This window comes from Myotis yumanensis, unplaced genomic scaffold, assembly GCF_028538775.1.
Source record: "Myotis yumanensis isolate MYYU_CA2020_CCGP unplaced genomic scaffold, mMyoYum1.0.hap1 SCAF_1, whole genome shotgun sequence".
Lineage (NCBI taxonomy): Eukaryota > Metazoa > Chordata > Mammalia > Chiroptera > Vespertilionidae > Myotis > Myotis yumanensis.
Window position 1 is genome coordinate 183,145,993 of NW_027223752.1, and position 15,481 is coordinate 183,161,473.

At 37.7% G+C, this 15,481-nt stretch overlaps 1 protein-coding gene across 11 annotated transcripts in view; it reads right to left on the reverse strand.

Moving 5' to 3' along the window:
• PTPN13 (protein tyrosine phosphatase non-receptor type 13) overlaps nt 1-15,481 on the reverse strand; it is a 209,647-nt gene that overhangs the window by 100,830 nt on the left and 93,336 nt on the right. For all 11 annotated transcript variants that reach the window (XM_070393196.1, XM_070393249.1, XM_070393188.1 and 8 more), the window contains 2 exons: nt 6,845-6,940; nt 5,857-5,950 (listed from right to left, as the gene is read on the reverse strand). In XM_070393196.1, the coding sequence (XP_070249297.1) occupies nt 5,857-5,950; nt 6,845-6,940 (190 nt within the window). The remainder of the gene's footprint in view (nt 1-5,856; nt 5,951-6,844; nt 6,941-15,481) is intronic.

The window sequence follows — 15,481 nt, forward strand, 5'->3', positions numbered from 1 at the left end:
CTCACATGCACAACAGTCTGGTATAGTAGGTTATTCTCATTAGAATAAAAAAATGCTATACTATTACCTACTCAGAATAAACTATCCACCTTTGGTTCCACATCATCTTTCAGATTCTATCCCATTTGTTTTTTTGCTGTTGTTTAGAGTAAATCTCTTCAAAACTGTCATTTAAATTTTACATCTACTTCATCTCCCACTCTCTCAGACTCTGACCAATAATTCCTGTTATTCCACCAAAATTGGTTACAAAAATGACTGTCAAAGCCAAAGGACAATTATCAATTTTTAATTTTACTTGACCTCTAAGCACCATGTGCCATAGCTGCTCAATCCTTTCTCTTCTTGAAACATTTGACTTCTGGAAACCATGCTCTTTATTTTCTGTCTGCTTCACAGGCTCCTCCTTTTTCGTGTCTTTTGCTGGATCCTCCTTCATTTCAAATCTCTTAATGTTAGACTAAAACAATGCACAGACCTCCAGACTTTTCTAGTTCCTATGTACTCCATCTCATTTAGTCACTTGGTCCTAATCACCTCATATGTTCTTATAACTGCAGTCTCTCCACAGAATTCTAATTCTATTCACCTGCCTAGGTGAGTGTTTAACTTGGATGTTAATATGCATCTTTAGCCTAATATGTCTAAAACCAAATTATTGATACTTCCTTCCATATCTCAATCATTTTCTGTTTGTTTAGGAAACAACTTGGAGTCATTCTGATTCCTCTTTCTTGAAAATTCCACATCCAATACAGCAGCAAATCTTGAAGGCACAACTTAAAGATATATCTATATTTGACTCGTCTCTATCACTAACAACCTATGCCGTTTACATCTCACACGGGGTGCTGTAATTGCCTCCTAACTGGTCTCTTACTCCTGTAAATCCATTCTTAGCTGATCAGACCTTCAAAATCCCACTAAAATGTAAATTAGATTCTGGCTCTCTATGCTTTTTGAAACACGTATCTTTATGGTTTAGAGTATTACAGATATCCTCCCTTTTCCCCCCTTGACCTCTTCCACCCTGCTCCTGTCCCACGCCCAGGCCTTCCCCACACTATGGTTATGAAAACCCTAAATAATAAAAGCCTAATATGCAAATTGACTGAGTGGCAGAAGGGCCAGCAGAACGAACGGTTGCTATGATATGCACTGACCACCAGGGTTCAGGTGCTCAACGGAGGAGCTGCCCCAAGCCCGCAGGCCCTAGGCCAGCCAAGGCGGGCATGAGCAGGGGCCCCCTGATTGCCCTGCCAGTTACACTGCAGAGGGAGGTGACCAACGGTGGCAGCAGGGGGCAGGGCCGGTGAGTGGGCGGTGCCAGGCTGCCAAGGCAGGTGCCAGCAGGGACCCCCAGATTGCCCCACTGGTTGCTCTGCAGAGGGAGATGACTGGTGGCGATGGAGGCAGTGGCGGGTGGGGCCAGCGAATGGGTGGTGCCAGGATGGCCAAGGTGGGTACCAGCGGGGGCCGCCTGATCGCCCCACTGATGGCAGTGGCAGGGGGCAGGGCCGGCGAGTGGGCAGTGCCAGGCCGGCCAAGGTGAGTGCAAGTGGGGGGGCCCTGATCACCCCGCCCGTTGCCCCACAGATCAGCCCTGATCACCGGCCAGGCCTAGAGACCCTACCCATGCACAAATTTCATGCATCGGGCCTCTAGTATGCATATAAATTCATTGGTTAATCTCTTCCCACCCAACCACCCCCTTCCCTCTGAAATACATCAGTCTGTTGCATGCTTCAAAGTCTCTGGATCTTCTTTATTCATCATATTTTGTTCATTAGATTCCATATATAAGTGAGATCATGTGATACTTGTCTTTCTCTGACTGGCTTATTTCACTTAGCACGATACTCTCCAGGTCCCTCCATGCTGTTCCAAAGGATAAGAGATCCTTCTTTTTTACAGTTACATAGTATTCCATTGTATAAATGGACCACAGTTTTTTAATCCATTCATCAATTACTGGTGGGCACTTGGGCTGTTTCCAGATCTAAGCTATTGTAAATGCTGCTATGAATATAGGGGTGCATATATTCTTTCTGATTGGTGTTTCTGCCTTCTGAGGATATATTCCTAGAAGTGGGATCACTGGGTCAAATGGCAGTTCCATTTTCAATTTTTTGAGGAAACTCTATACTGTTTTCCATAGTGGTTGTACCAGTCTGTATTTCTCTATGCTTTCAACCATTCAATGGCTTCCTATTATACTTAGAAAAACATCCAAGTGTTCACCTCAGCTTCTGAGGTCTGAGATGATTTGGGTCCTGGTTACCATCCACTCTGTCCTCCACTCACTCTGCTGCAGCCACACTGTCCTTCTCGCTGCTCCTCTAACATGCAACACAACTTCCACACCTCATGGCCTCTGCCCTTGTTGTTCTTTTTGTCTAGAACCCTCCTGCTTCTGATATCTGCATGGTTCACTCTCTCATTTCAAATAGTGTTCTGTTCAAATATAACATCTTGGGAGATGCCTCCTCAGATCACTCTGCCTATGCAACGCAGAACTTGGACATCATACTCCTGCACTCTCTATCCCTTTAGACTGCTTTATTTTTCTTCAAAGTAGCATCACTCTCTAATGGTGCATTACTTACTTATTTTTCAATGGTTTATTGGCAATCTCTTAGCCCCAGAATGACCCTTGAGGGACAGTTTTTGTCTAGTTCATGACTCTATCTCCAGTATCTAGAAGTACCCAGCACATGGTAGGTGTTCAACAATCATTTGTTGAACAAATGATTGATTAAATTTGATGGTTCAAAAATATCACTTAATAAGAGTCAAGGATAATGAACAAAATTTAAATGTATATATTTTAATTCCTACTTGTTATTTTTCATCAAATATATTAGCCTTCTTATTCAAATTATTTTATCTGTCCCACACAATATTTGGTAGAAGTTCTTATAACGACTGAAAAGTTTGAGTGACAAACAAAACAAAAAAAAACAAACTCAGAAAAACGAAATCATTTAGGAATGAATAAATAGGTTGTTTTGAGACAGAAAAAAAAATTACCTCATAGAGCAGATAGGCACAGAAGCAGTGGGAACTATACTATGTATAAACTGTACTCAAAGTTAACACTGGAAAACACTTAGCAATGCTCTTTGGCAAACCGCTTTGAATATCCTTTTTGATCACTGAAAGACACTTTTGATAGCTCAGAATCCAAAAATTACTCATTCTGTGGCATCTGACTCATAATTTCCTGTAAATCTCCCCCTACCCCCTGTTTTACAAATCAATAGCACTGTCTGTATCTGTCTTTCACTTCATTCTTGCTAAAGGGGATGGAAAGTTTTATGAGGAACCATGCAACATGTTTAAATACAGCATTATTTATAGATCTGACAAATATGTGACCTCAAGAACAAAACAGGATCTCCTGATTGTGTACCAGCATGTTAAGGATATTATCAGATATTTTGTACACATTCAGGAAATTCTGCACTTGAATAAGGAATTTGGACAGTATTTTAGTTAAAAAGGAGGTGGGTACTGCCATTCTAAAAGAAGTAGAGTTTAGTATCTTACATTAAAAATAACATATACACAGACTTAACAATCTACTTCTTGAAATATTTTTCTTTCACCTATACCTTTTATCTAATGCAGGTATAATGAACACCACATTGGGAATTTACCTCTTTTTAAAAAATATATATTTTTTATTGATTTTTTACTGAAGAGAAAGGGAGAGGTTAGAGAGCTAGAAACATCGATGAGAGAGAAACATCGATCAGCTGCCTCTTGCACACCTCCCACTGGGGATGTGCCCACAATTAAGGTACATGCCCTTGGCCAGAATCGAACCTGGGACCTTTCAGTCCGCAGGCTGACACTCTATCCACTGAGCCAAACCGGTTAGGGTGGGAGTTTACCTCTTAAAGTGTGAAATAAAAAATAGTTTCTCACTAAAACATGATTTGATGAGCTAAGATGACCTTAATGTTTCCTATATAAAACTTAGACAAAAAACAAACAAAACAAAAAAACTAAGACAGTCTCATAATCTTGATTCTTTTGACATAGCTTATCAAGAAAATTGAAATAAGACACATAAAATGTTTTAATTTTATTTGGAGGAATATGTTTTTATATGACTAAAACTGACTATAAAATAAATTCATCTTAACACACAATCCCAATAATTCTTCCAGTTGTTATTTTCTACTGCAAATTTTTTTTTAAAGATTTTTTTTTTATTGATTTCAGAGAGGAGGGGAGAGAGATATAGAAACTTCCATGATGAGAGAGAATCATTGATTGGCTGCCTCCTGCATGCCCCCCACCGGGATCAAGCTTGCAACCCAGGCATATGCCCTGACTGGAATCGAACTGGTGACCTCTTGGTTCCTGGGTCAACACTCAACCACTGAGCCATGCCAGCTGGGCTCTACTGCTACTTTTGATCAAGCTAAAAGGGCCTCATATTAACTATCTATAAGTTTTCTCCAAATTACACATATAGAGAAGAGTGACTTCCTCAATTTAACACAGAGCTTTGTTCAATTCAATCTGCTTCTTCCTGGTGTTCATACCCAAACACTTTTGCTTCTTTAAGAAAACTGTGCAATATCAAGCATAGATCTGTCTTTTCTCTTACCTCTTTGTTCAAAATTACAAAAACAGGGTCATCATAATTACTATTATCACAATGGGGCTATAGTAATATAAAATGCCATTGTGCAAATATAATGTCCCCTTAGGTACATAAATACTCATTAAGGCTTTCCTCAGGTAAAATAAAACGTAACTAAAATAAACAGACTATATTAAAAGGTATAAGAGAGAATAGAAATTACATAAATTTAATAAAAATTAAACATTAAAGATAATTTTGTTGTAATGTATTTAATTACTTGGGAGTCAAAACCTTTAATCACATGGCTAGGGTTACCTGATCTATTAATAGTTTACAGCTATGAAACAGTGTCTGCCAGAATTAATTGGCTAAGGGGCAAGGTTTTGTTAATTTCCAAATGATTCTTTTGTATATGGTGGCACTTGAATGATACAAACGAAAATAATGAATTTAAAAGGATTCCCATAGTATGGGTGTAAGTTCTGAAGCATCCTCTGGTTCTCTAATATCACATTACAAATTTCAAATTAACGCTTAACTTTAGCAATGTGCTTTTGTTCATGTAAGGGACCTGTGCACACACAAAAAGACTGCACATCAGACAGTCACTACTGCCTTGACACTTTTCAGTTTAAACAAAGTAAATCAATACATAGCTATAATACCACCATCCTAAGTCTGGAATAAGCATAATACCTAATACCTTGTAAGAAAGTTGAGTATTTCAGTATAAAAATGAACTCTTAACAGCCCAAAGTGGGCTTTTAAAAAAATACAAGATGACCTCTTTTAAACCAGGAAAAATGTAGTGAATAATTAACTTTTTACATAACAGGTTACTTAGAAGTAACCTCATTATTCATTCAACAAATAATACTTAGTGAAATCCTGCTTGTTGAACCTGTTCAATCGTTTAAAAGAGGTATTACTCTCTATCTTCCCACAGGTTTAATGCCACGCCTTCAGAATTTCCTAACTGTTAATAAGTACTGACAATTCTAAAAATCAAGCACAAGCTATAAATAATCAGAGCCAATTCTAATTTTAAAAGATTCCAATAACTCAAACTTGAACTACAATGTCTTCACCTAACTGAATAAATTTGTGGGTATGGAAAGAGGAGGGAAAGAAAAAGGAAAAATGGAGAAAAGAGGATAATTTTAAAAAATATGTACTTGATTCTAATAAAAACAAAAACAAAAAACCTGTCACTGTTTCCAGGAAACACATTAGTATTACTTTTTCAGGTCACATACCTTGGTCTGTGTGACTGGCCTTGACTTGGAGTTTCATCTACTCCTGGGAGACCACTGTTAGATTCAAATCTCTTTGAAGCTTCACTTTTTCTCGCTAATTTAAGTGAAAAAGAAACATGATAATAATATGAAGTGATCTTATTTAAAACTCAAGCATTTAGCAGACACAGATCCATATTCAAATCATATTCATATAATTGAATTAATGACAATGTTTAGAGGTAAGTCATGTTGTTTTTAAAGACAATGAATTATTTTCTACTAGGGGCCCAGTGCACAAAGTCATGTACCTTGAAAGGAACTGTGGGCAATGAGGCTATGGTAGGCACAGGGACTGGTCTCGGCCCATCCTCCATGCCCCCACCTGGCCCCTCCCGCCGTGACTCCTGGTCCCGTCTGCCAGCAACCCTGCTCCTGCTGCCACCACTTCCACACGCTGACAGCATCAGCCCCGCTCGAACCCACTGACAGTGCAGAGCAATTGGGGCCAGCGCCAGCAGCGAGGGCTAGTGGTGGCTGCTGCCCTGATCACCCCTCAGGAGCAGGGGGAGGTGGAGAAGCCTTCAGGGGTGATCAGAGCTGGCATCCACCTCTTGCACCCCTGATGGTGCTGAGTGATTGGTACTGGCACCAGGCACTGGCAGTGGGTGTGAGCAGCAGCTCCAGCGTCAGCAGCAACTGGCGCCTGCCTTGGTCTGGCGCCCCCGCTCACCTGCTCCACCATGCTATAGCGATCGGTTGTTCCACCATTGGGTCTATTTGCATATTAGCCTTTTATTATATAAGATATTATGAAAATGACTACATTGCTGTTGATGAAGCTATTATAAAACTCCTATAATATTATTAAGATGAATAACTGGCTGCTTTTTATAATTCTTAAATTTTTATATAGAATTATTTGTTTGTCACCTCAACTCAGTGCTACTGAAAAAGAAGGACAATCACTGTTTCTTAAAAACATTTTATTTTCTGAGATGCCTCTCACCTTGTCTGAAGTCTGAGTCAGAGGAAATAATAGATGGACTTTCACTGGAGGTACTAAAGATATCACTGTGGTAAGTTTTGTATCTTCGAATTGGTTCTAAACAGATTAAAACAAACAAAAAAAACAATAGAAAGGAAACTCATTAGCTGTTCCACACAAGTCAAATAAAATAGTACATTTACTATGGTGAGAGTGGAACATTTTATAGAATGCTTAAAATATAAGATTGTTGGATGGTACTCAAACAATGTGCTTCCAATTTGGAGGTAGTCTGGCATAGAGGTTAAGAGCCTGGACTCTGATGCCAGATTGCATGGGTTTGAATCTCAGTTCCACTAATTGCCAGGTGTGAGACCTTAGGTAGGTAATTTAACTTCCTGTAACTCATTTTTTTAGCTGAAAAGGGGGCATAACAATAGGGTACACCTCATAGGGTTGTTGGAGCATCAAATGAATTAATATAGGTAAAGCTGTTAGGAAAGAGATGTTATATAAAAATCATCATTGACAACCAGTTTTGAATACTTAATGAGTAAATTCTCTGTGTTAGATGCTAAAGGAATAGAAAATCCAAAAGCACAGCCCTAAGCTCAGATAATAAGTACAAAATACCTAATTCAAGGTAGGATGTTTAATTCCACCAGAATGAGATGAGTAAGCATTAAGAGTGGGGGAGACTTGTCAGGTTGTGCATTGTGTGCTGTAAAGGGGCAGGACTCCATTAAAATCTAAATTCTACTTTCAAAATGTTACTGACTTGCCCTCTCTTTTCATACTCCCCATAGTTATCACAGATCATCATTCATCTCATGCTGGACTCATCTCATATTATAATTCACATTTCAGAGAGTAAATTTTTCAGAAACAAAAATCTGAGCATATTGCTATATTTCTTAAGCTTCTTCAATATAGTCTTTAAGGTACAATGAAAAACTCCTTAGCTTGAGGTTTAAAACCTTTTATAACCTGACTAGAGGCCCGATGCACAAATTCATGCACGGGTGGGGTCCCTCGGCCTGGCTGGTGATCAGGGCTGATCGGGGCCATCTTGCCCAGTCCCGAACGGGGCCAATCAGGGCCGGCTAGCTGGGGGAAGGGACCGCAGAAGGTTGGCTGGCCAAGGGAGGTTGGCTGTGGGAGTGCACTGACCACCAGTGGGCAGCTCTTGCGTTGAGTGTGTCCCCTGGTGGTCAGTGCGCATCATAGCGACCAGTTGACCAGTCATTCGCTTGCGTAGGCTTTTATATATAGAGATCTTCAACTAATTGTATAGCAGTGACTGTTGATACTATAAAGTCCCAGATTCACTTGTTGGAAACAGATTAAAAGTACAGACCTCTTTCTTCCCACTCCCTAAAACATACACACACACACACACACACACACACACACTTAAATAGAACTTTAGAAATGCAATGCAGGTAAAACCCTGTTCCAATAGCCTCATGGTCATCTACTTCCCCAGACAAATTCTGCACTTATGTTCTAGATTTGCAAATTTATAACCAAAAGCAGATAAATTTTGGGGCTCCTTCCTGAAAGATACTCTCTCTGCTAGGAATGCTGTTGTCCACTCCAGCTTTTTTTTTTTTTTTTAAGCTAGACACTTTTTCTTTTTCCTTTAAAAGAAGCCTTAATTGAACACAAAAGCTTTCATGACCACCTAAAGGCCAGATTGGGCAAGGCTTTCCTCACTTTCATATTGCTTTACACATAACTGGTTGCAACTCTTCCACTGCCTAATAATTTTCTACTTGTTCCCTCTACCCAAATTATAAACTCTCCTACAAAAGGGATTTTTTAAAGATATATCTCTAGTATTTACCAACTGTTTGCTAGCAAGCACAAAAAAAATATTTTCTGAGTGAATATGAATGAGTGGATGAATGGATAGATAAATATAAATGTTACACAAAGGTCACCGATGAGCTTCAAGAGGAGTATTTCCATTGCACAGACAAGCCAGAGGCCAAATCAGAAAGGGTTAATGAAGGACCAGCTGGTAAGGAATTGAGAAAATTCTTTCAATTAGTTTAGGGGTTTGAGAAAAGAAGAAAATTTTTTTAAGAAGACTGAATGAGGAATCAAGAGTCTTTTTGGCAGAGTGGAAATTCTGAGCATGATTTTAGGCAGTGGATGATAAGCCTGCATATTGGGGGAGACGGAAGTTGTAAAGCATACTAGGGAAAACTGCTGGAAAAATGTGCTGAGGAAATCAGGAGGAGATGGAAAAAATCCCCAATGCACCTGAGACGGTTAGTTGGCAAGGTGAGATAATTTTTTTTCTTAAGAGAAAGAAATGATGGAAAAGAAGTGAAAATACAGAGGGAATTCCCAGATATTCTTATCAGAAAGTTGACTTACTCCTGGTAATAAAAAGTGAATCACTTCCTGGGAGCCTGTTTAGCTGGGAGCTTGAAAGAGTAAAGACTTTCTGCTGTGAAGAATGTGGTAAGTCAGCAAAAACCACATGAAAGCTTTTGTGTAGCCATGAGAATTTAGATTAGGCTAGAAAGCATGAATTGTATTGGAACCAATCAGAAAGGTTTTGTGGCTTTTTCTTGGCTCTAGAGAAAGCAGACCATGGGAAATATCTAGATCTGAGGAATGACATGGAATGCATGGCAGAGATAACCAAGGTATGGGAGGGAGTCTATTTCACTAGTTTGCAAACTTGAGAACAGGGACTTCACAAAATGAATTATTCCTTGTGTTGAAAGTTGTTCAATAGAGAATGTTAAAAAAAAGAGAGATGAATGAACGAATGATTAATGTGATTTGAAAGGATTACAGATGACAAAGAATTTTACATATTATTTAACTTTAATGGACATAGTTAAATGATTATTTAAGAAGGGTTATTTTTTTTAAGGAGCACCAAATAATTTTTGTTTCATTTTTGTAGAACCTCCATGCTAAAATTTTTGAGGAATTTTCCCAAGGTGACTTGGCCAAATTCCAAACCCAGCATTGCAGCACAGAGAGCAGTAAAACAACAAAGCCAAGGAGAGGACCCAGGTGTTCACAGGCAATACAGTTTTACATTACAAAGAAGAATGGAAAGTCACAGAAGTCTACTGTATGACTGAAGCAGAAAAAGTCAGTCACTAGGATGTTATACCATGTAATAATAATTTCACAAGACATATTAAGTGAATTTACTGTTTCATTGCTATTTCTGCAAAGTAGCTGCAAAATAGTAAATAAATGTTAATTTCCATTCTTTGGTGGTGCTTTGTTCTTATACTATTTTATGTGTCTGTATTCTTCTCTCCTGCTAGCCTATATATGTTGTGTTTCTTTTTTCTTTCGTTTACTCTGACAACACTAGTAAACTTCTTAAATTCTTGGGTTCCCTTCATAAGACATATTAGGGTAATGATGATGATCCCCTTTTTAAAATACAGCAATAAATCATCTTCCCTTGATCAAGTATTGGTTTATAAATGTTTTCAGGACCACACCTGGGGGCAGGAAGGGACCTGCCTTATGAAGTTTTCCTGCCTTAAAGAAATAGGGCACTAGCACTCCAGAAACACAAACCAGATGACTAGCGAGGCAATACTATTATGGGTAAGAAGACATTCCCACCCCCTAAGATTTGAGTAGAGGTGGGTCTCTGTGTTACTTAAAGTAGTAGGAATCTTTTTTGTGAGCTTCTGTATTCTGATATAGATCTATTAAAATGTTGTTATCTACGTTCCTTTCATGTAATGGCATGGCAAATATAACCAGATTAAAGTTCCTAGGTAATATTTACTGTTCAAGTCATGCTTATAAGAAGGTTATAATCAGATTCAAGTTCTCATCCAAAATTTACCACTTATTCATGCTTAGAAGAAAGGTTAGCCCTTGTTAAGTACAGGCTTTCCATTTCTGAATTAAATAGTAAATTTAACCATTTCAGAAATTATAAAATTACACGTCTCTTACCACGAGTATCTTGCATTATTAGCATATACAGCGTGGCACATTTTCCTTGCTTACAGATAATTTAGGCAAGAACAATTACTGGCTTTTTGATATGATCTACATAAAGGCAAACCATAGACACTAACTAGAGAGAGAACAGTTTTCCTCCTCTGTGTTGGTCTGCAGAAAGGTAATCCCTAATTTTCCATGAGCTGTCCTAACATTATTAACAACTTTTCTTTTAGGAAGATACTACAAATGTTTCTATCTATATTTAAATGTATAATATTAACACTTTAGATTTGGTCCAGACCCCAGGAATGTGGTATTAACTGAGTGAATAAAAAACCCAAACTTTTTATTATGAAAACTTCTGGACAAGAAAACAGAACAATCAAGTTCTCATATAGTCATCTCCCAGCATCAACAAAACCCTGTGATTGTTATTTTAATTAGAAAGTGTCAGGCTATTTTTTAACAAAGAGATGCTCCTAAGTATGTATATATAATATTACAAAGTTTTTTTAATGCCAAAAATTCTTGAATCGTGTTCAACAGGCCTATTAAGAATATTTAAATACACACTTTATACATTTAAGCTTTTACTATTACAATTGCAGAACTGAATTTATTTGACTTTTGTGGGATAAAATCAGACTTAAAATCTAATTTTTGGTTTGCAAATTTCTTATCTCAGCTATTAACTATTTCAATGAAGCCCACACTCTGCAAATCAGTGTACTAGGGTTTATTTAGGGTCATAATTTTTCCTCATTTCACTAGACAGTTTCCTTCTCTGACTTCCAATGAGTACTTAGTTTGCAGATGTGGAAAATGAAGTGGCAGGAAAGAACCTGAGTGTAGAAATAATAGGTGCAAGAGAACAAATGGGTAAGTAAAATTAGCCTGGGCACATATCACCAAATCACAAGAACCACATTGGGTGTGTGCGAGTGTGTGTATATAAACACATAAAACATTTGGGAATATATTCTCTCTAAAATACATTTTGTGGAACAGTGGTGAGAAGAATAGGGACTACAGAAGAATGGCTTACAGAATTAGCATTTGGATAGAAGTCTAGTTATAGAGATTTCATAGTCATACATACTTTGATATTTAAAGATATCTTTTATTCCTCATAGTATCTTCTATAATTAAGAGTATACTATTTTTTTAAATCAAATACAAGGCATAAAAACCTGACATTTTATTATCCTTTAACTGTAATCTGATTCTCTAAACAAAATTCACTTCAGCTCCAATATCATAGTGACTCTACTTAAATAGTAACAATAAAAAGCAGCTTTTCAATAGGCTAGAGAATGTTTTGTCCTGGGCTCTTAACAACTAAGAGTCATGATTTCCACCACCACTTAGCATATTTTAAACATATAAAGTTGTGGCATGTGATCATACTTTTAATGTTTAGAAGATTATAAAGATTTGCAAGATATTCTCAGTTTACATAACACTATTTCAGGTGAAATATTCAAATCCACAATCTTCACATTAAGAGGAATCTACGCCAGCACAAGCTGCAATCTAAAAAGTGACACATATTCAAGCTCAGACAAGTAACATGCAAAAAGTAAGACTCCCAATTGCAACATCAAGAATTAAATAACCACTTTTTGCTTGGCATTTATTTACCTTTAACACATGACTCAAATGACAGAAAACAAATTTCAAAGAGAAATGCACAAAATGACTGGTTTTGTAGCTCAGAACTATAGAATTTTAAAACCCTGCATTTTTAAGGTTATGGACCCTAACAAATAAAATATTTCAATTTTCAAATAATGCAGAGAAACAAAAATAATGCCGTTATGTATTCACATATGAAGTGTTTTCCCCTATGCTTTCTTTTCAAGGAATTAATCTCGGGAGAGTAGACATTGTACCTTTCAGATGTTCACTGGCGTCTACTGCATTCTACATTATACCATGCTGTAAGATACAGGAACAGAACGTATTCTAACTCAAGAGCTAGATATAATCATTAAAAATTTTAACCAGGAACATAAATTACACAAATATGGACATAGGTAAATGAGGAAGATTATATGGAGAAATGCTCAGTGAACCATACTTTAGAGATGTAAAATTTGTGCAGAGTAAGAATGGCAACAACAATGCACAGCCTCCATTTTCCTCTCCTCTCCTGGGGTCTTGTGTGATGCAGTAACCACAAAGCTGGGCCATGACTTGCATGGCTGTCCGTCCTCCAGCACCTCCAGGATCCTGCTGTTAGGACTTCTCCGCCTGTTGTAAAGCTTTCAAACAGGACAGAGCTCTAAAGCAAAACGACTGCATTTGTTGGTCAGGCTATGACTGACAAGTATGTGATTTTCACTGGGAATCGGACAAAACAGAAGGAGGCGATTTCTCATCACTATAATTCGTCAGAGAATATTGTTGTATCCAATGTCAGAAATAGCACCACTGAATATACTTAATATTTAATATTAACAGCCACAATGCAATACTCAGTTTAGATAAGCAATTATGGGTATCTATTATATGTAGATGCTAAGGACACAGTTCTGAGTTAGATTAGGCCAAAAAAAAATTGATGTCCTACAGGAGGAGAAACAAACTCTTCAAAACAAATAGTTTCAATGAAAAACATAAGCCATCATCCTAAACTGAGAAGCTGAGAGAAAGCTTCCTGACCCAGGCAATGACTGAAAGCTCTGATAGTCTCACGGCAGAAAGCTGCGTGACTAAAGACATAGAAATACAAAACTGCCTGTAGGAAGGGAAGGGGAGAGGGAGGAGTGGTGCGGATAGAGAGGCAGAGAGAATGTGTACATGGCGTTGGAGTGAGGTGTGAGATGGGAAGTGCTCAAGGATGAGACTCAAGAGACAATCATGGAGAACCTTGCACACCATGATCGAAAAGGAGCTAAAATTTTATCTTGCTCAGATAATGGAAAGTTATTAAATGGTCAAGAGAAGAAATGACTGTCAGGAAAATGGAGGACAAATTGTAGCTGCAAGATCAATTTAGAAAACTATTTCCATAGTCCACGGGAAACAGAAGGTACTGACTGGGGTGGAATAAAAAATATTTTAGAGGTTACAATTGCTGGGTCTTAAGAGCCACAATGATAGCAATACCCATTTTAAACCTTTCTTAAAACATATCAATCTACGCTTCTCAGAAGGTATAGATGTAAAAGCCAATCTGGATCTATGTTAAACTATGTGTGAGTTAGACGTAAATTAGATACCCAATTTCTGATAAATTAGTCTAGGATTTCTGGGGACTCCAAAATCAGAATTATGTGACTATGAATACAGACAATGAAAAGTTTGTACTAGTTTCACCTTTAACTTTCCTTAGTGTTTAAAAATGCACATTCATTTGTTTCCCCTTGGACAAATCAAAAGAAGTAAATGTCTTTTCTCATTTGTATTTTAACTAAAAAAATGACTCATTGGCCCTAACCAGTTTGGCTCAGTGGATAGAGCGTCGGCCTGCGGACTGAAAGGTCCCAGGTTTGATTCCGGTCAAGGGCATGTGCCTGGGTTGCGGGCACATGCCCAGTAGGAGGTGTGCAAGAGGCAGCTGATCGATGTTTCTCTCTCATTGATGTTTCTATCCCTCTCCCTTCCTCTCTGTAAAAAAAAATCAATAAAGGATAAAAAAAAATGACTTATTGTACACCTCTTCTCAAACCAATCTTTCCTCAATAAGAACATTAGTATTTTATACTGGACTAACTTTATGCGAGAATGGTCTGAAGCTACACTATTCTAATACAGTAGCCACTAGCCACACATGGCTATGTAACTGCTGAGTTGGACTCTAGACAGAGAACATTTCTTCCACTGAAGAAGTTCTACTGGACAATATGAACCTCTTTACAACTCAGCCTGGAAACAGTAGGCACTTGCTTCTTTCTGGCTGAGTAAGATGTTGAATCCAGACCGTCTGTGCATGTATGCTCTGTGGAGACCCAAAGTATATTTGTATCTTAGTAGTATAATAATTAAGTTATTAATACCTAAAAAGCATGTGATATTTGACTAACACCACATAAAGTCCCTGCTTATTCATAATTACTTCTGTGGAACTGAGCAAAATAAAAACTGAATATTAATGCTATTTAATGTCACTCTTGGAGTATCTAAATAACAACTCAATCATATCTCTGTTTTCTCTTCAAAGGGAAATAATAAGGTGAAAAAATAAAAACCAAATAGGTCATTTTTACCAGTTTTGGATTTTAGCAAAGAGAGGTAAATTTTGAAAAAATGTCCTTTCTTTCCATAGAATGTCACTGGAAGCATCCTACATGGTGAACTGTAACATTTATTAATCCGTCTCTTGCTTTTCTCAAATATAACTATAAAAATGTACGAGCTTTCAAATTCAATCTTCTCAGGGAAATGAAACATTAAGGACCCCAACAATGAGAACAGGCTCACATACTTGAGTGTTTACATATTGCAGCTGCAGAACACAGACTTTAAGCTGTATTCACAGGGCAGTCACGGAACAGCAAAACTAGGCTAGACCGGAGGGCACAGCATTGAAAGGAGGGAAATAATGGTTAATTTTGATGTAAAGTAGATTGGCTTAGTACTCCTTAAGTAATATTTAACAAGTCACTTTTGTAGGATTTAATTATATCTGTTCTTCATACTTTCCCTTCTAGTATTACACAGAATACAGAGGAGTTTTGACTGTTGGAAGCAAAATGCTATTCATGGTCC